Raw genomic sequence first — 19,842 nt, 5'->3', positions numbered from 1 at the left:
ACCCTTCCCTGTGAGTCTTCTGCAGTAATGCTGGCGGTCCTAGGCAGGGTTCTAGGGCTCCTGTCCTTGTCACTTGCTTTAGGGCTAGCTCGAGGGACTGTAGCCTTGCCATGCCTAGGGCTCCAAGCCGTAAACTGGGTTCCCAGCTCATGGGTACCTGTCTTAACTGTTTCACCAACAGATACCTTTCATTTGCCTTCTCCATCCCATGACTGTGGACAAACAAATCAGGCACTGATAAAGCTCAGGCCCTAAAGGAAGTCACCTACATATTTAGAAGTTAATCACTTAAAGAAAGTCCTCTTTCCCACTACATTCTCTGAAGGTAGATTGTGTCATAGGTCAGGTACTGTCCTCCACAAGAATGTGGCAGACAATAGATAGGGTAACTGAAGCCCTACATGCGGTGACCTTGATGTGCCAGTTTCTAGCCAGAAATTGCTGCACAAGGCAATGCTGACGGAGATGAGGGGCATTAGGGTAGTCGTCATCTCATCTGTGTCCCTAAGAATGCCATGGAAAGGTAGAGAAAACCCTTAAAAGGCTCCCACTACATCCCAGTATTGGAGGGGGAGCTGACCATTTCTCAGGTAAGGGCTCAGTCACTGGAAGAGCAGGACAAGACCATTCTGTGTCTGGGATGTTCCAAGACTGTGGGTCTAACAAATACATCCAAGAGGCTCAGGCACCCCCACACACGTACACCACAGAGCATCCAAGATATTGGGGTATCTGGCCCTCTGAGGACCTGAAATGTCCCCCTCCCTTGTCAGTAACCAGCTGACATCCTCCTGGGTGCATTCTATGATTAATGACCTCATATATTTGAGAGGCAATACAAGTCAATTATGTGTATAGCAACTTGGGATCTCTGAGAGCCAGAAGAGTCCTTTCTGTGAATAGGAGGCTGGGATAACCCTGAAGGGCAGAAAACTCTGTTTGTTTCCGAGGATACTGACTGGGGCATCTGGTTCCTACCAAGATGGCAAACAGCACAAATCACCAATTCCCTTGCTCAAAAGGAATCCTAGAGAAACCACAGAGGGAAACATAAGTTCCAGAAACTAGCACAGCTATGAGGAGGACCTATGGGGAAATGGAAGGCCGTCTCTCACTGGCCAGTATTTTGAGTGGCAGATGGCTGGAGGTAGCCAATACAGGATAGGTTAGAGATTTAAGTTCTGGCTCTTACCTCTCCCCCATGTTGCCCTGAGAAGTCACTTGTCTGCCCCATCACTGCAGAGATCATCCCTACCACCAGTACAGGTGTCTTGGGGGCTAGTGTCGGCACCAAACCCCCTGCTGGTGGTGACAGCTAGGGAGATAGCCTCGTCTGAGGGTTTAAAGATGGAAGCCCTGCTATAGGAATGGTCAGGCGGTATGACAGCAGATGGGACCGAGAGCTCTGTTTCTGTGGTGCCTGGGACTGTCCACCCTCTGGCTTATCTCCCCACACATCCCCTTCTCCCTTGAAGTCCAGGTAACTGAGCAGAGTTGAGTCTAGCCTTCGGCCTTCCCTTAATGTTTTATTAACCAAAACAGCTGCTCACATCAGGGGGAATGTGAGCTCAGCACCAAAATAAATAGATACTGGGATAGTATAACTACCTCCAGAGAAAAATTAATTGGATGTATTATGTACTACTACAGAACAAATTACTCCCCAAATTTAGTAGCTTAAAACAATGAATCAATTTTCTCAGTTTCTGACGGTCAGGAATTTGAGGGCAGTTTAACTGAGTGGTTCAGGGTTTCTTTTGAGGTTTCAGTCAAGCTGTCGGCCAGGACTGCAGTCAGCTGAAGGCATTACTTGACCAAAGGACCCACTTTAAACATGGCACACACATGGGGCTGTTGGCAGGAGACCTGAGCTCCTCCACGGGCCTCCTCACAACATGTGGTCCCAGCAAATAGGTGAGAGACTGTAACCAAGACAGAACCACAGTGTATAACCTAACCTCAGAAGTGACACTCCATCACTTCTGCTGTATTTCCTGGGTCACATAGACAAACCCTAGTGCAACATGGGAGAGAACTCCACAGGATGTGAATACCAGGAGGCATGGATCATTGGGGGCTATATTGGAGGCTGGCTACCACACTGGGTGACATATAATAAAGCAGAAGTATTGGGACAGGTGAGTGATTTTAAATAAGTATAATAGATAATGTAAGAAAGATAAAACAGAAACGAGATATAAAAAAAGGCCCAAAGAAAATACTAGGTATGAGTATGATGGTAGAAAAAAAGGGACAGAAAAACACTGTAAATGGAGAATATGAAATGAGATGTCAGGAGTTTTAATAGTAATTACAAAAATAGAACACAGAGATCCCTCACTGGATATTTTAAAAGGTCCAGCAGTATACACACACATACAAAGGTTTAGAAATGTTGAAAATGAAAGGATGAAGAAAGGGTATAGCTAGGGACTTGTAATTGGACTGAGGGGCCCCTGAAAATCAACAAGAGAAATATGGGAACTGGCCTAACAGGAATATAGATATGAACAAGCAATTTACATGAGGAAACACAAAATCAGACAAGCATGTGAAAAGTACTCAAAATCATTATCAATCATTTTGAAGTACAAGTTAAAAAAATAATGAAATTTGCACCAAATAGACTGAAAAATTTTAGAATGCTGGACAATGCTAAGTGTTGACGGAGGCAGGGGAATGTGCTTACATTGTTCCATCCATTCCAGATAACAATCTGGCACTGCTTACAAAAATTAAATATGTACATCCCCTATGTCCCACCTTATTCTTCTCTGAGTACACATCCAAAAGAAATTTTCACACTGGCCCATAAGGGAGCATTTACAAGGCCTTATTTATTGAAATGGAGATGTTGGAGGCAACCCAATGTCTCTTGTTGGAAGCACCTAGGGATACAATGATGCAGTGGATGTACACATTGGAATTTACTGCAACTATTAGAAGCAACAGATGATTAGATGCACCCATAACAACACAGATAAATCTTTTTTTAAAGATTTTATTTATTTATTTTTAGAGAGAGGGGCAGGGAGGAAGAAAGAGAAGTAGAAAAACATTGACCAGTTGCCTCCCACACACCCCCAACTGGGGATCTGGCCCACAACCCAGGCATGTGCCCTGACGGGGAATCGAACCAGCAAACTTCTGGTTTGCAGGCTGGCACTCAATCCACTGAGCCACACCAGCCAGGGCTAAATCTTAACATAATGCTGGTTGGGGGAAAAAAATGTAACTACCATTTACTTTAATTAAAATCAGACAAAATGTAGATTTTATATGAAGTCACACAAAAAGATAACATTAAACCCAATAAAGTGGTGAACTGTGGGAGGAAGAAAATGATATTTGGGTGCAGGAATAAAAGAATAAATAAAATGAGATTTGCATGGAACAAAAATGACAATGTGTCATGAACTGTGGAATATGATCAGAGGGCAGACACTCTGAAGGGCAAACAAGTACCTTTTTTTCTTTTTTCTTTTTTCTGCTGAGGGCTATCCAAGACCAGTATGTATGAGGACAGTATGAAATCTGTTTACATCCATCCTGGGCATAGAAGGTCTGAATATGGCAAAAACCAGACAAGTTCATTTTGTGGATGCATATGATACTGTACTCCGAAAGTTGACAAATTTAGTCTGTATTTTGGTGGGGAGCTAGCTGATTCTTAGATAGCTAGGCAAATCCATTCTACGGATGAGAAATTTAGTCTTTGAGGGCAAACTGACCCATTCCTCCTGGATGGAGAGCTCAGAAATGAAGTCTGTCAAATCCATTCACTGCAAAGGTAGCTAAGATAGTCTGAAGACTGCACAAGACCAAATTGTGGTTAGTAGGCTCAGACACACCTTGCTTTGGATAAGTCCACTGCGTACTGTCAAAGTTCTTTCTGTGGATCAAGAGCTCATTAACCCTGAGTGACAGCAAAAATTGTTATGTGGACTGGGGTTTACTTCCCCTGATGATTGGAACATCCAGTTTTGTGGAAGGCACCTCAGGCAGTCTACTGGCAGAGAAATCAAAAGACTGTCTTCAGGAGACTGTCAGGTAAATATGAGGGCTGAAGTCAGAAATGGGAAGGAATGATTCCAAGGAAAATGGTACCATGACAGGCTGCTAGATGTTAAGCACACAGGAGAAAACGTAGAAGTCTGGATCAGACACTGAGAAAATGTAGAGTCTGATGTTAAGAACTGTGAAGGGTCATGGAAAGTGGGGGATTAAATATCTGGCCCTTGGGGTATAAAACATAGGGCCCTTGAAGGATATGAGGGCTAGAAGGTGAAAGAGGTTTTCAGAGGATGGTAATAATGTCATCAGGGACCTAGAAAAAGACAACTGAGGTCATGAGAAAGTCGTCGGAACCAATGGGAAAATGACGTCAAGGGAGTGAGGACAGGGATAGAAAGGGATGTGAGAAAAGGTTCATAGTTATAAGGGATGAAGATGGCTAGGGCCGGAGAGATGCTTACGTCACTATGCATAGACCACACAAAGCTCGCCTCCGTTCCGGAAGCTAACGAGCACTTCGCTTCCTTTGCTCTGCCGTCCATTCCTCCCACCCCCGCCTCGCTGGCCTCAGCCAATCAGCACGCGTGAGGTTGTTCAGTGACGTGTATGGCACGTACACTTTATTAAGCGTCTTCCCGCGCCCCATCCTTCTCAGTCCCTCTGCTCTTCGGCGGTAGCTGTCCATCTGGCCCTTTTACTGAACTTCTGGGTAAGCGCTGTCGACTTAAGAGGCTTTCCTCGCTTCAGTGGTGTGCGCCGCGCTGTCCTAGAGCGAGGCGCGCAAGTGGGAAGAGTAGCGGCTTCGGATACATAGGGTTGGGCCTCTCTGGGACGGGCGGGCCCCGTGCTCCGAGGTTAAACTTTAGGTTTGGTGGGAAGCTGGCGCGCTGTATCCAGGCACCAGGAGTGCGAGGAGGGGCTGGTGGCATTGGTTGCGGGATTGACCATGCGGTGGCCGAGACCTGCGGGGTCGGGGGAGGGGGGGTGCTCTTCCCATGTGACTACCGCCATCTTGTTCTGCAGGAGCAGAGTGAACGCATGGATGTTCTGGGCCTGCGCGGCGTCACAAAATGACGGGCGTGTTGGCAGGGGTTGTGGGCATGCGCGAAGGAGGCTCCCAAATGGCTACCTCTCTGAGCCAGCCCCGTAGATTTCCGACTTTTGGGGCCTGCCTTCTCGGTTTCCCCTTAATTACGTGTTTGTTTTCTGTTGTCTCCCCCTTTCCTATTTATCCTTTCTCCTCCAACCTCTTTCACCCTCCCACTGTTCTCCCGCCCTTTTCTATATTCTCTCAGGACTCAAATTCACTGCCATGTCCTCTGAAGAAGGGAAGCTCTTTGTTGGAGGGCTCAACTTCAACACCGATGAGCAAGCTCTGGAAGATCACTTCAGCAGCTTCGGTCCAATTTCTGAGGGTGAGACGTGGGCCAGACCCATAATGGGTGGGTACGGTTAGAGGAAGTCTGGGGCCCCCAGGCTTTCATGTACTCCTTTCCTTGCTTTGTTCCTTGGTCTAAGGTGTGTAGGTTAGGCTTTGGAGAATCTGATAACTTTTAATTGAAGGTTAGTGGGAGGGTTCCATTCTCTACTTGATACTTGTCACTTTTCCTCTTACCCATTTTCTCTTTCTCGTCCCCAGTGGTCGTCGTCAAGGACCGGGAGACTCAGCGATCCCGGGGTTTTGGCTTCATTACCTTCACCAATCCAGAGCATGCCTCAGATGCCATGAGAGCCATGAATGGAGAGGTGAGGCCTTCTACCTGCATTAGGGCCCTGCCCCCATCTCTGCCACTTCCACCATTCTTTCTGTTTTTCCCTCTGTGTCTGCTAGGGGCAGCGCGGCCACCAAACCCCACGGTGCCCACTCACAGGAGCGTGACTGCCTTCTGTTCTAGGGGGTGGAGGGCAGCGGCAGACAGAGCCGGGCTGCCTGGGAGGCGACGACGGGTCCTGCATGAGGCCGAGAAGCCACCCGTGGATGGTTGACCTTGACCTGCCCTGGGCTTAGGTAGTAGAGTCTGCAGACCTGTGGGCCTGGCCCGGAGAGGACCTCGTGAGTCTTCTGGCATGGACTCTGAAGCCTCAAACCAAGAGAGGTGTCTGTCTAGCCCTAATAGTTGGGCAGCTTAGAGGAGTGGGGAGGAGAACTCACCTGAGATCAGTCAAGATGTAAGTAGTAGCAGGGGAACACGGTGGATTCAGGTCATTTTGTGGGATTCTGTAGCTCCTGATAAGGCCATTCTGGTCAAAGGAGCTTGTTGTGGAACATGGCACCCAGAACTTGGTGCCCAGCAGGAGTTTCTGGGCTCTTTTGCCCACCTGCCCTGCCCACTCTTTCCTTACCACTTCCCTGGGTGACCACCAAGCCATCCTCTTTGTGTCTTCTCACACCTAGTCTCTGGATGGTCGCCAGATCCGTGTGGACCACGCGGGCAAGTCAGCCCGTGGAACCAGAGGAGGTGCCTTTGGGGCCCGTGGGCGTGGTCGCAGTTACTCTAGAGGTAAGTACAATGGTAAGTTTGATCACAGGGTGTGAGGGAGAACCAATTGTTAATGGTGTGTGTTGGACAGTTGCAATTTTCAATATTTGTTGTAGGTGGCGGGGACCAGAGCTATGGGAGTGGCAGGTATGACAGTCGACCTGGAGGATATGGATATGGATACGGATATGGAAGGTCCAGAGACTATGGCGGCAGGTGGGTAACCAAGGGTTTGGGGCACTCTTGGTGGTACTGCCTTTCTCTTTAAGAACTGGGCTGCTTGGGTGTTCATATATATATTTCACTGCAGTGTTATTAATGCTTGTTTTACAAGTTGTAATGAAAATTATGAAACAAGTTTGAAGTATATTTTGAGTTATGTATAATGCATTAACAAATTTTAAGATACTATAATTGCAGTATGTGATAATATGGACGTTTGTTTTACTGTGCTCGTTAATTGTCTATTGCAGTAACATTTAGTATGATTTAATGTGCAGTGTAAACCATATGCCATATAATTATGTGATTTCTACATAATGTTCATGTGCTTAATATAGCCTTTTTAATATTAATTAAATATTAAATAATACTTAATATTTGCAAGTATTGAAGTTTATAATAATGTGATGAAATATGTAAGTATGGTTTTTACTATTATCTGGGGGTGTTTGATACATTGCTGTAACACTGTGTTTTTCCCCCAGAAGCCAGGGTGGTTATGACCGCTACTCAGGAGGAAATTACAGAGACAATTATGACAACTGAGATGAGGCATGCACACCTAATGTAGGTGAGACTTGTAGATTGCCACTGAACAGACCCTGTTGTGTTTCTGTTACCTTTACCCTGCCTGCATGTACCTCACCTGGCCCATAGGTCTCCCTTGACCTCAAGTGCCTGTCAGGGCTGGTCTGCCTGCCAGGGTATAGGGGAGGGGTATCTGAAAACCTGTCTTCCCTATAACCTGCTGGGCATGGAGATGAGAGTATGTACTTGTTGAGAAGTCCTTGGTGTCCTTATCAACCCCAGGAGGTCAGCATGTCAGCTTGTTCCTTCCTGGCATCACAATTCTTCCCCTTTTTACTGTTCTCAGATACACAAGGAATAAAACTTCTGATCCAGGATCATCCTTCCAAATGGCTGTATTTATAAAGAGTTTTGGAGCTGCACTGAAACATCTGTTTTAGTATATAAACATATTTTTAAATTGAGCTCCCAAGGTAGCTTGTCAAAGACCTTTTAGAAAGTTTTGTGTTTTTATTTTTAGTTTTTTCTCCCATTTAAAGACAAATTCTGGGGCATTTAGTTTGGGCTCTCAGGATTGGTTCTGGAAAAAAATTTTTTAAAAAGTGTGACCAGACTTTATCCCCCCCCCCAACCAGAAATAATGTGTATCTAGGGACATTTTAAATACATACATAGTGTTTACCATGGTTAGGAAGCAATTTCCAAATGTAACTACAAGACATTAAAACGTGATTACATAGAGGTGGTGTTTTTTTAATTGAAGATCACTGCCCTGCTATATAGATGTTTCTTACAATACTTGTGAATGTCATATTTTTTTAATACCGGAAGAAAAAAATACCCTGTTGTGTTTCGTGTAGCATTTAGGATGTCCTTCATGGAGCTGATTAAAAAGATGAAACCTGAAAAACATTGATATTGATAGTGCTTTTTCCTTATTCAACCCAGTTTGTAATTTGAAAATAGAAGATCAACAGGAAGGGAAGCTTTGAGCAAAGGATTTACTTGGGAGGTGGGGTGGGCAGAGACTCAAAAGTTTAAAGTTTGGGACTGATTCAGGTATATGCAAGTGCACCTTAGACATACTCTGTTCATTTCTACACCACAGCAGTAGTGGAGTCTCACTATAAAGTGAGTCATAACCTTTTTGCTGGTGGAGGGCTTTGCCTTCAGTTGATAAAGCACAACGTCTGTGAAGTGCAGTAAAACGGGGTATGCATGAGGTGAAGTCCCCTAATAACTGGAATTGGGTTTCTTTATGGTCTCATTGTCTTGAATGTATCAGCATTTCTTGTTGAGGGTAAAGCATGTTTAAGAGGCATATACAGCCATTAATAGCGGTCCCTTGCCTTGGCTTGGTCCCATTGCCAAGGACCTTTCCCCCCATCCAGGTGGTCCTGCCCAGTTCACTGAGCAAGGCCCAGGTAAAGGCATTCTGTGCTGGACCTTCAGGAAGCCCAGGCAACGGGCCACTATTACTGCTTAGTTGGCCAAACCCTCCATCACAGGGATTCAGTAGTCGGGTGGTGGCAGTGGCCTGGTCTGGTTTTGTGCCTCTAGCTAGTATGAGTTCAATTCTACTCCTTTTAGGATTCTGGTGGCCGCATTGGAGTCCCGCAGGCTTTAGCCTTTCATCCAGAATTTCTAGTCAGTTGTGTCCATGGCTTCCACCTGGCCGATGTTGAACTAAGTACCAACAAATTGCAAGTTCTGGGACAACCTAAACTGCCTTATTTCCTCGTTACTGGGACTTAACATTAATGGACTGATTGTGTCCTCTCAAAATTTGTTGGAACCCTCCCTGATACGATGGTATTAGGAAGAAAAGCCTTGTGGGGGATAACTTGGATTAAATGAGGTTATGGGAGTGGGACTCTAATCATGATGTTAGAGACAGCTTCCCTGCTTTGTTCCACCATGTGAGGACACGAGGGATTCTGGAAGAGGGCCCTCACCAGAGCTGAACAAACCATGCTTGTGTCATCTTTAACTTTCCAGCCTTCAGAACTGAAATTTCTGTGCATAAGCCACCCAGCCTGGTACTGTTAAAGGAACCCAGACTGACAGCATCGGTCCATGTATTGTGAGTGCCTGTGTTGGCAGCCTGCTTCCCAGTCTACCAGTTAGTTGGGACAGGTCCCAAGGACCCTTCCATCCAGGTGGTCCTGCCTAGTTCACTGAACAAGGCCCAGGTAAAGGCATTCTGTGCTGGACCTTCAGGAAGCCAAGGCAATCAACCACTATTACTGCTTCATAAGGGGGTGAGGAAGGGCTCCTCTGCCCCCTGCACCTAAGGAAGTAAAATGTTCTCACTGCCAGTGTGGCCTGAGATAGAATCCTGTAATCAACTATAAAGTTCTGCAACAAAATGATACCTAAGTGACATCAATAAAGACCATAAGTAGCCTCTTATATTTGGATGACACTGATCAGCTCGTTCTTTTCTCCTGGTTTAAGGTGCTTTGTAGTCCATCCCAGGGAGGCCCAATCTCTCCTTTAAGGAAAGGCATATAGAACAGTTGGTTTTCTTTGGCACTAAAATTGCTGATCAATAAAATTTTCTGACAAAAATGCCTATTAGTCCTCTGCTTCAGTTTAACTAGGATCTCACTAATATGTGTATTCCCCAAGAACCCACCAAAACCAGAAACTCCCAAACACTCGCCTTGAGAACCTGTGTCCCAAGGCCTGTGAAGACCAGATCCCTGGCCTACAGGTACATTTTTTTAAGTGTTTATTGATTTTAGGTTTTTTTTTATAAGATTTTATGTTTAGAAAGGGGATGGGGGAGAGAGAGGGAGAAAAACATCAATGTGTGGTTGCCTCTCGCTTGCCCCCTACTGGGGACCTGGCCTGCAACCCAGGCGTGTGCCCTGACTGGGAATCAAACTGGTGACCCTTTGGTTCACAGGCTGGCACACAATCCACTAAGACACACCAGCCAGGGCTAAATATATTTATTGGTTTTAGAGAGGGAAACATCAATTGGTTGCCTCCCATACCTGCTTTGAGTAGAAAGTGAACCTCCAACCTTTTGGTGTACAGGACAATGCTCCAATCAACTGGGCCATACTGGGGAGGGCAGCAAATATTTTTCAAGCTCTGGATGGTGCTTTTACCAAAAGCTATCTACAAACATCCCATAGACACCCCCCCACACACACACACTTCAAGGTCCAGAGTAAATCCCAAGCCCTGCTCCTCCCACCCCATGCAAGCTGAATCACTTTTCAGATCCTGCTTCCTAACTTTTTTTTTTTGTCTCAGGTTCAGCGTGTGTAAAAGGAATAGTGCCCAGCTGGTGGTGGGGTTAAGGGTGTTAAATGCAACATATATAGAACAGGGGAGGTCTCTGATACCCCCATACCCTTTCTTCCATTGTAGGTGTAGGGGTGTGGAAAACTTTCAAATAACCTTTTAAACTAAGATGCTGTGAATACTAGGGGTATGTAGAATTTTTTAAAGGTCAGTAGCCAGTATTCGTACCACTCATGCTTATCAAGACAAACCATGCCAGGTCCTGCCCTGGCTGGTGTGGCTCAGTGGATTGAGTGCCAGCTCAGGATTGCCGGTTTGATTCCAGGTCCGGGTACATGCCTGGGTTGCAGGTTGGGGGCATGTGAGGCACATTGCTGTTTCTCCCTCCCTTCCCGTCTATAAGTAAATAAAATCTTTTTTAAAAAAATGATGCCAGGTCCCTAGCCAGCTGCATATCTCTTGTGTCTCCTTCCTTTCCCCAGCCTAACATAAGGACCATGATCTCATGTAATTCATTGTGCCCCAAGATCTGGAAAACCAAAAGAGATTATTTTCAAATATGGTGACAGGCCTCACTTGAAGCTTTTCATAATCTTTATTTTTCCCACTCAGTGTTGAATATACATACAATATACTGGGAAAATGTTAGTGGTTATGAAGTGTCTCTCTAGATCGAAGCGGAGGAGGGGATTTTCAACATACAATGAATGCACAATGGAAATTAAGGCTTCTCAATTGTTATAAATAGATAAAGAATCCATGGAGCCCTGACTGGTGTGGCTCAGTTGAGTGTGGTTCTGCAAAGTGAAATGTCACTGGGTTGATTCCTGGTCAGGTCACATGCCTGGATTGTGGGTTCAGTGGGGCATGTATGAGAGGCAAGCAACTGATGTTTTCCTCCTCTTGTCCCTCTCTAAAATAAGTACAATCTTTTTTAAAAGTGAAAAGGTCTTAAGACACTTGTAAAAACCCATGGCATTGTTTTGCATAGACATTTCCAATATACCATCAAGTCAGATGTTTAAATTGAATTTTAAACTTTAAGTAAAACTCATCTCTGAACGTTTCCTTTACTCTGTCTAGTTCTTAATAGTTTTCCAAGCACAGAATTTGGTCTATTTTTAACTTTATGACTGCAGTCCATGGTAATAAATACATTTTTCTTCATTGGGGTCCAGTCCACCCATTTGTATAAGTGAAAGCTTTAATGAATGAAATGTGCAAAGTTCCTTAATGTTTCTCAGTTTATTGTATTTTAACAAAGTCAGCTGGACTGAAACCATTCAGATGCTTATGGAGGCTGCAGTTTGAAAAATGCTCTGTTTATAATTGTTCAACCTGGGTGATTGTTACATGAAAGTTCATTCTGTCAATACTAGTTTAAGTTTGAGATTTTCCATAATAAAAGGTTAAAAAGAAAACTGTTAGAGGTGTGATTTGTTGGACCTCCACATTGGCATGGGAGGTAGGTAGCTGTCATCTGTTTTCTGAATGCCTACCCTGTCTCCCGAAGCCCTCTCCGTAGTTGTAGGCATTTCTATTCCAAGGGCCTCAAGACACCCTGGTCTATAAATGCTAGCTTTTATTTCTTGACATCTGGTATTCCTTAAGTTAATATTTTCCAGACAATGACCCTAGAACTCCTTCCTTCTTCCCCACCCGTCATGACTCTTATGGCTTCTCCAAACAGAAGGGTCGTCTGTTTGCCCAGCACCAGAGGTCCTGCCTTCCCTCCTCCAAAACCCAGGGCATCTAAACACCTGTGTCTTCGCCTGTAATGTGAGGGATAATACCCATTAAATGAGTCAAGATATGGGGGACATCTAGAACAGTGTCCGGTAGTTAGATGTAGTCAGTAAATGTTATATGTGCCAGATAATAGAAGGGACACAGCAAAGAATACAACAAATTTCTTTCCTTCAGGAATCACACATGTATCAGAGGGGTCCAGAGACCATAAAATAGTAAATTGGTGCATAATGTAACATTAGTAACTCAAGCATTAAGGAAAATAAAGTGGGCGATGGGGAGTGATGTAATATATTTTACACAGGGTGGTCATGGAAGGCAACTCAGAGGAGGGGACTTTACACTTGAGACCTGCAGATAGAGGGAGAGCAAACAAGGAGGATATCTGGTTTAGGACAATGGTTCCACCACAGCGCTCTGGCTGCCTTGCACATCTCCACATAAGCCAGGTAGGCAAGCCGATCTAAGTGTTGGCAGAACACTCCGTGATCTTTGGAACACAGAGCACTGGAGGCTTGTGAGGAAAAGCTTCCAGGCCAGCTCTCGTTAACCTCCCTATCTACCAAAGAAGCTGTCATGAGACAGTTTCTCACCGCCTAAGGTTCTGGTGAGGTCAGAGGTGTTCTGTCCCTCTCCTCCGCCCACCCCCAACTTCAGGCTATAGAACTGCTTAGTGTGGAATTAGTTCTCTGCAGCAGGGTGTCATACCACTCATGCTGTAGTCAACTGGCCCCTTGTGTTTCAGTGTTACCCACACGAGGAACATGAGCTGGCATCTGTGACTGTTCTTGCTTTTGCTGTCTATGTAAGTAGCAAACACCTGAATTGAACAAGGGCTTGTTTCTTTACTGGCCAAATCTGTCAGCCTTTCCCAAATGTGGGAACGGAGAATTACAGGCAGAAGGAGAAGGAAGCACGTACAAAGGCCCTAAGGTGGGAGCCTGGTTGGCGTGTGTGAAGGAACAAGGACAGTGCAGCAGGAGCAGAGAGCCAGGGGGCAGGACAGGAGATCGGAGAGGTGACAGGGGCCTGGTCCTGTGGGGCCTCACTGGCCATGGGGAGGACTTTGGCTTTTTTCCTGAGAGAGCTGGAGCCACAGCAGAGGTCTGAGCAGAGGAGGGCCTTGGGCTCACTTGGATTGTAACAGGACCCACTGGACCCACTGGCTGCTGCGAGGACACATGAGGGGATAAGCACAGAAGCAGTGAGGAGGCCACTGTAGTAGTCCAGGTGGTGGAGGCAGTGGACATGGAGAGGAGAGGTCGGATTCTTGATAAATTCTTTTTTTAAGAATATTTTCCTTTTTTTTTAAAGATTTTATTTTATTTTATTTTTTTAGAGAGGGGGAGGCAGGGAGAGAGGAAGAGAAACATCAATGTGTCGTTGCATTTCGTGTGCCCCTCACTGGGGACCTGGCCTGCAGCCCAGGCACGTGCCCTATACTGGAAATTGAACCAGCAACCCTGTGGTTCGCAGGCCGTCACTCAATCCACTGAGCTGCACCAGCCAGGGCAGATTCTTAATAAATTCTGAAGGTGGAACTGAAAGTATCTGCTGACAAATCAAGCAAGAATGGGGGGAAGAAGGTACACTAGAGGAGCTCACACGGAGCAATTTGGCAGTTGGTGTTAAATAGTGTATTGATGCCCTGGCCAGGTGGCTCGGTCAGAGCATTGTCCCTTACACCAAAAAGGTTGTGGGTTCGATTCCTTGCCAGGGCACATACCTATTGCGGGTTTGATCCCCGGTCAGGGCACATACAGGAGGCAAATGATGTTTCTCTCTCCCTTTCTCCAATCAATAAAAACATATCCTCAGGTGAGGGTTAAAAAATAGATAGTGTAGGGATTAAGAACAAGTATTCTGGAACCAGGTGACCTAGATGCAAGTCTAACTCCATTGCTTACTTTGTGATCTCGGGCAGATAACTCTTTGCTTCCATTTCCTCATCTGTGACAGGATGATAATTGTACCAACTTCATAGGGCTGTTGTGAGGATTAAATAAGGTTTTATATGTTTGTAAAGTGCTTAAAACAGTACCTAGCACAGAGTGCTTGGAATTAGTATTATGAGATGAGTTAACATGTTCACTGCGTGAGTACACAGAAGAGAGTGTTCCAGATCCCAAGAATAGTTTGTGCAGTTTTCAAAGGATGTGCAATTAAGTCAGTGTGGCTGGAACATACCCTGATTGAGGAAGAGCCACAAGGGCTGAAGTTGGAAAGGAGTCCTATGAGATCAGCTTCTCCTCAGAGCAGCTGGGGGCCATTGTGAATTCCAGTGTGGATCTACCAATGCAGGAGGTTGGAAGAGAGACAGGAGAGAAAATTGACTTAGGACTTGATGCAGGGGGGTGTAGAGAGAGAGGGGAGAAAGGAATGGGGCACTATTGTCAACACTGCTGGCTGGTTACCAAGTGGTGTCTGGTGTCCAGGATAAGAAACCTAGTCCAGTTCTACTTCCTGCCTGGGTCCAACTGCTAGTTGTAAAACTTTCTACTTCTGTGACCATGAGAAGTAAACCCCTTTTGGGGTCATTTTCCTAACTTTCAAAGCGGGGCTGTGTTGCACCTACCTCATTAGGGTGGCTGTGATAATTACCTAGATGGATGTTTTAAGAGCTCAGTAATTGCAGGCTGTTACTAAAAGCATGTGGGGCTTATCCCAGGAAAGCAAGGGTGGCTTAACATTTGAAAAGCAATGAGATGTAATTCAGTGTATTAGCAGGAAAAAAAAAAAAGGGAGGAACCAGGGGCTGTACCCATTTAGCTATATTGCCTGGGACTGACGTACCAAGCCCACAGTCCAGTCTTTCTCAGGCCCACAGACTGGCCCTAAAGCCCTCACTGAGTCAAAGGAATTGCAAACTTAAGAGCAGAGCAGCCCCAGTTCTACCCCTGCAAAGTGATTTCTCCCCCTCTGAGAACTGGTCGCTGACTGGCCTCACTGGCCTTATCTATGCATTCAGTATCCAGAGCTATGTGTCTCTGGCTCTTTTTTATTCAGGTTCCAGCTTAAACTTACTTCTCATCCCTCCCCCCATCCCACAGCTCAGCAACACCAAGGGAACTATTTTAATAATAGTACCAACTTCTAAATCATCTTTGTTATTTATCTTTTCAGTTAGAATGGCAGCTCCCTGAGAGTGGGGACCATTTGTCTGAGTTACTCCTGTTGCCCCAGTGCTGGGCACCCAGTAGGGGCTTGATCGATTTGTGTTGGAAGGCTGAGCTCCCTGTTTCAGCTTGCTGAGGGTGTTCAAGTGAAGCCTTTCCCAACTGCAAGAATCTAATTTATGACTCAGGCCATGGAGAGTTATTGCCACTCAGATTTTGGGGATTGTGAGAACTTTGGCTTCAGAGGCAAATGTTTTCCTATCAGCAAATGGTAAAATTTTCAGCTATGACCTTATGTCCAATTCCCACCTGTCTGATATAGGAAGAAACTTCAGGGATGAGATAAGTGAATGAGGATTTAGCATCGGTACCCCAATTATACCTCAGTTCCAGGTCTCCCCCAAATTCACTCTCTGGCCTTGATTCTTGCCCCCCGCCAAGCTACCCAGGCTTTCCCTCAAATCATGCTCCTGTTGTTCCTAGGATGGGGCCCACAGTCATGTTTCATTTTAGCCTGCGTTAGCAATGAAAAGTGAACATAGCCCATGTGGTCTCGTGCTCGCCTTTGCATTTCTAAATTCGGGGGGCCAAATAGGCAGGAGGTGTATGAAGGAAGGAAGTGTCCAGAACAGACATGGCCCCTGCCTGTTTCTGCCACTATTTGAGTCACTATTGTGATGTGTTATCTTCAAACAGCTCTGGCTTACCTTTCTTTTCTGTCCAAATCAGTTTTAGTTTGTTCATTTGGCTGGGACCCTCAACTGTCATTCTGACAGTGAAATAGCCCTGATCCTGTTAAGAATAAATAGGACTTGTGGTCCCCTATGGGCTTGAGCTTCTTTTCTAGAGGTCATGAGATGGTAACCAAGGTCACTCACAATCTCCAGGAACTGATTTTCATGACTCGATACCCCCAGGCCTGAGAGCCTCCTTTCCCCACTCACTGACCTGCCATTCATGCTGATAAACTGTGCCCCTCTCTCCCCAAGCTCCCAACACACTGAAAGTGCCTTCTATCATCAGCTTGTTATTCAAAACCTATTTTTTTAACCCTTACCCAAGGATAAGTTTATTTGAGAGAGAGAGGAAGGGAGAGAGAAAGAGAAAGAAACATTGATTGGTTGCTCCCGTATGCACCCCGACTAGGGATCGAAACTGAAACCTAGGTATGTGCCCTGACTGGGGATCAAACCTGCAAACTTTTTTGGTGTATGGGACTGTGTTCCAACCAGCTGAGCCACGCAGCCAAGGTAAATCCTATTTTTAATCCAAGGGGAGCGTGTAAAAGCTTAAGAAGAAAAACTGAAGAAATGCAGAGCACATAACAGACACAAGAAGCAGCTGTGGTCATTCTTACTCACATTAGTTCTGCACCATAACTACTTCTGGCTGATGGGAAAAGTTTTTAAAACAACTAACAGTAGTCAACACTTAGTGGGTATTTTCTCTGTTCCAGATGCTAGTGTAAACTTTACAAATATTAACTCATTTAGTCCTCCCAATAACCCTATGAGGCAGTGTTTTCAGAGGAGACTGAGTCACAAAAGGGTTAAGTGACTTGCCCAGATACACACAGCTCCAGGATGGCAGAGCCTGTGGCAGAGCCTGTGGCAGCAACGGTTATACTGCCTTGTGCAAATTACTGTACCACTTCTCAGAATAATAGCAAACAGTTCACGAAACAAGTCTTATGAACATTTTTGTAATCCTCACCTGAGGACATGCTTATTGATTTTAGAGGGGAAGGGAGGGAGAAAGAGAGGGAGAGAAACATCGATGTGAGAGAGGAGCACCAATCAGTTGTGTCCTGTGTGAGCCCTGACTGGAGATGGACTGAACCCGCAAACTAGGCATGTGCCCTGACCGGGAATTGAACCAAACCCGTGACCTTTCAGTTTACAGGACGACACTCCAACGAACTGAGCCACACCAGCCAGGGTATGAACACTTTTTATGCATTAGTTAATTTATATTTATAACAACACTGTAATTGGGCTGTTTTATCTGGTATCTTATAGCCTTATAGGAATGAGGTTTTAAAAATAATTTTTGAAAAAATAAATGCTAAAATTCATTTATACAAAAAACAAGTATCAAAATATAAGTAAATAAATAATTTATTTAAAGATCGAAATGAAAGATTTTTTTCCTGAACGCTGGGGCCAAAAACATGGGTGTACATTATACACAGCAAAATATGGTATACAGATATCATCTAGTTTGAGGACACGTATGAGAATAAGTAGTATAGGGTTGGCTTCATACTCTCACTTTTTAAAATCATAAAAGCACAGGATATTCCAGATGCATTTTTTTTTAAATCCTCACTTGAGAATATGTTCGTTGTTTTGAGAGAGAGAAGGAAACATGGATTTGAGAGAGAAACATCAATGGGTTGCCTCCAGTATGTGGCCTCACCTGAACCTACAACCTACATATGTGACCTGACCTGGAAATGAACCCGCAACCTTTTGGTGTACAACATGATGCTCCAACCACCGAGCAACCCAGTCAGGGCCAGATGCATTTCTTTATGATTGTATGATGGCTGTTTTGATTCATTTAATGAATTTATATATAGTAGTGGTTTACTATGCAAGGATAATTTAAAATCAAACATCGTGTCACGTCTTTCACGCTGGGATTTCTGTCCAGTTTATTTACAGGTAGCTTATCACGATGGTACTAATATGCCAGTCTTCACAAGGATATGTCCTACAAAGTCACTCTACACTTCTAAGGTTTGCACCTTTGATTTATGGCTCAGCCATTGACATCTTAAAATTCTTAATAAATTTTTAATAACACAATTGCATTTTTATTTTGTAGTGGGCCTGCCAATTATGCAGCTGGTTCTCGGTAGCAAAGCAAATTTATGACTTATTAAAAGTCTATACTTCCCTTGGGCTTCATTACTTTTTTAGCTTCAAAAATAGAGTTGAATAAAAACCCTTATAATAGCAGTCACCCTCCATGTTTCTTATTATTAATGATAAAGAAAAAGTAGCTCAACAATTATACCCATTTTTTTTTTGGTATTTTACATATAGTAATAGTATCCTCTAACACAAAAGCATATAAGAATATCTGGTTTTAATTACCAGGCGAATCTGATATGTCCCTATTTATTTATCTTTATATGTCAACTATTTTAAAATTCTTTAACCTCAGGTTTATTGCACAGCTTATTTTTCATACTTTAAATATACTAAGGAAAACCATATTAGGAATGTTATTTCTACCTTTCAAGCTACAAAACATTTTTTATTCTTTGTTTTCCTTCCCTTATTAAGTATAATTGTGGAAAATAAGATTTTTATTCGAAATGGTATTTTTGAGAATTAGAATACTGCTTAAAGTAGTCTTTAATCCTTTTTTGTTTCCTCTCACTTCATATTTTTTATACTCAAGAAAACAAATTATATATTATAATTTAGAGAAAATCACATCCTGCAAATCTATAGTCTATAAATGTTATTCCAAAAAGCTGATTAAAGATTAAACATGGATTAAAATGTGTATGTAGTAATCAGAATTACAATAATATCTAATATATATTTGTATTCATCGTGTAAGGCATTTTTTCAAAGAGCTTTCCATATATCAATTCCATATCAGTTCCTTTGATCATCACAAAAACTGTATGTGTTAGGTGTGATTAGGTATTTTAGATGATAAAACCAAGTCACAAAAGTGTAGTCACTTGTCCTCATATCTGGAATTATGCATTGTACAGAGAAGATACCTGACCTACAATATTAGATAGAAAACAAATAGAAATTTTCAAACATCCTTTTTTTGGTTTTAATCAATAAAACTACTTACTTGTTTACATACTTTTGGATTTGTTTCTAAGTTCCCAAAGTACCAACATACAGAAGATCTGAGTAACAAGATCTATGCAGCTATTCACAAGTTTTAAGTTAATAATTTTACAATAGTTTATTGAATAAATGTGCACTATGGGCTATTATTCTTCCACATGGATTGCTAACACTCAATGGCTGTTAGAAATAAAGGGATATTTGGGAACCAAAAAAAATTTTCTTTTGAAATTTTAACATATGGATATTGTAAAAACAACAACAAAGCCCAATTCTGGTGGTGAGACAGTATCTCTCTCTGGCACCTCTGACTTCCCTGTGACTTCTTCCCATGATGTTTCTTTGGAAGCTGAGTGGTGGGATGAAGGGCAGGGCTTTGTCCAGGGAGGGTCAAGGTGAATGGGAAAGGTACTGATCACAGCACCCTTTATGGCAAAGTGAATGTGGAAAAAACCCCAGTGCTGATCACAATAGGGAACCAGCTCAGTAAAAATGTCACCCTTGAGCTCTCTGGGCTTCAGATTTCATCATCTGTAAACTGGGAATAATCATAGGTCCCAAAACATTCAGTTATTAAGATTAAATAGATTAATACATGTAAAACACCTTGAACAGTGTCCAGCACATTGTCCAATAAATATTAGTGATTAT

At 43.8% G+C, this 19,842-nt stretch overlaps 1 protein-coding gene across 4 annotated transcripts; it reads left to right on the top strand.

Annotated features, from left to right (window-relative positions):
- The first annotated feature begins 4,617 nt into the window (after nucleotides 1-4,617).
- On the top strand, nucleotides 4,618-8,154 carry RBM3 (RNA binding motif protein 3). 4 transcript variants are annotated; one of them, XM_054566470.1, is made up of 7 exons: nucleotides 4,618-4,723; nucleotides 5,310-5,429; nucleotides 5,654-5,760; nucleotides 6,410-6,515; nucleotides 6,611-6,710; nucleotides 7,205-7,283; nucleotides 7,591-8,154. In XM_054566470.1, exons 2-6 carry the CDS (start codon nucleotides 5,327-5,329, stop codon nucleotides 7,260-7,262), a joined length of 474 nt encoding a protein of 157 aa, XP_054422445.1. In that variant the 5' UTR covers nucleotides 4,618-4,723; nucleotides 5,310-5,326; the 3' UTR covers nucleotides 7,263-7,283; nucleotides 7,591-8,154. The 4 variants fall into 4 exon arrangements, with proteins under 4 accessions (XP_054422445.1, XP_054422444.1, XP_054422443.1 ...); XM_054566469.1 differs by having other exon boundaries at nucleotides 7,205-7,287; XM_054566468.1 differs by having other exon boundaries at nucleotides 7,202-7,283.
- Nucleotides 8,155-19,842: the final 11,688 nt, after the last annotated feature.

This window comes from Pteronotus mesoamericanus, unplaced genomic scaffold, assembly GCF_021234165.1.
Source record: "Pteronotus mesoamericanus isolate MK-2021 breed Mesoamerican mustached bat unplaced genomic scaffold, CSHL_Meso_final contig_173, whole genome shotgun sequence".
Lineage (NCBI taxonomy): Eukaryota > Metazoa > Chordata > Mammalia > Chiroptera > Mormoopidae > Pteronotus > Pteronotus mesoamericanus.
This window is presented reverse-complemented; position numbering and strand designations above follow the sequence as displayed.

Excerpts from the sequence above, each read along its gene's own strand:
- RBM3 (XM_054566468.1), top strand. The coding sequence starts at position 5,327 with ATGTCCTCTGAAGAAGGGAAGCTCTTTGTTGGAGGGCTCAACTTCAAC. Across the intron at positions 6,516-6,610 it reads TGGTCGCAGTTACTCTAGAG|GTGGCGGGGACCAGAGCTAT; the intron begins GTAAGTACAATG and ends TATTTGTTGTAG. Across the intron at positions 6,711-7,201 it reads TCCAGAGACTATGGCGGCAG|AAGCCAGGGTGGTTATGACC; the intron begins GTGGGTAACCAA and ends TTTTTCCCCCAG.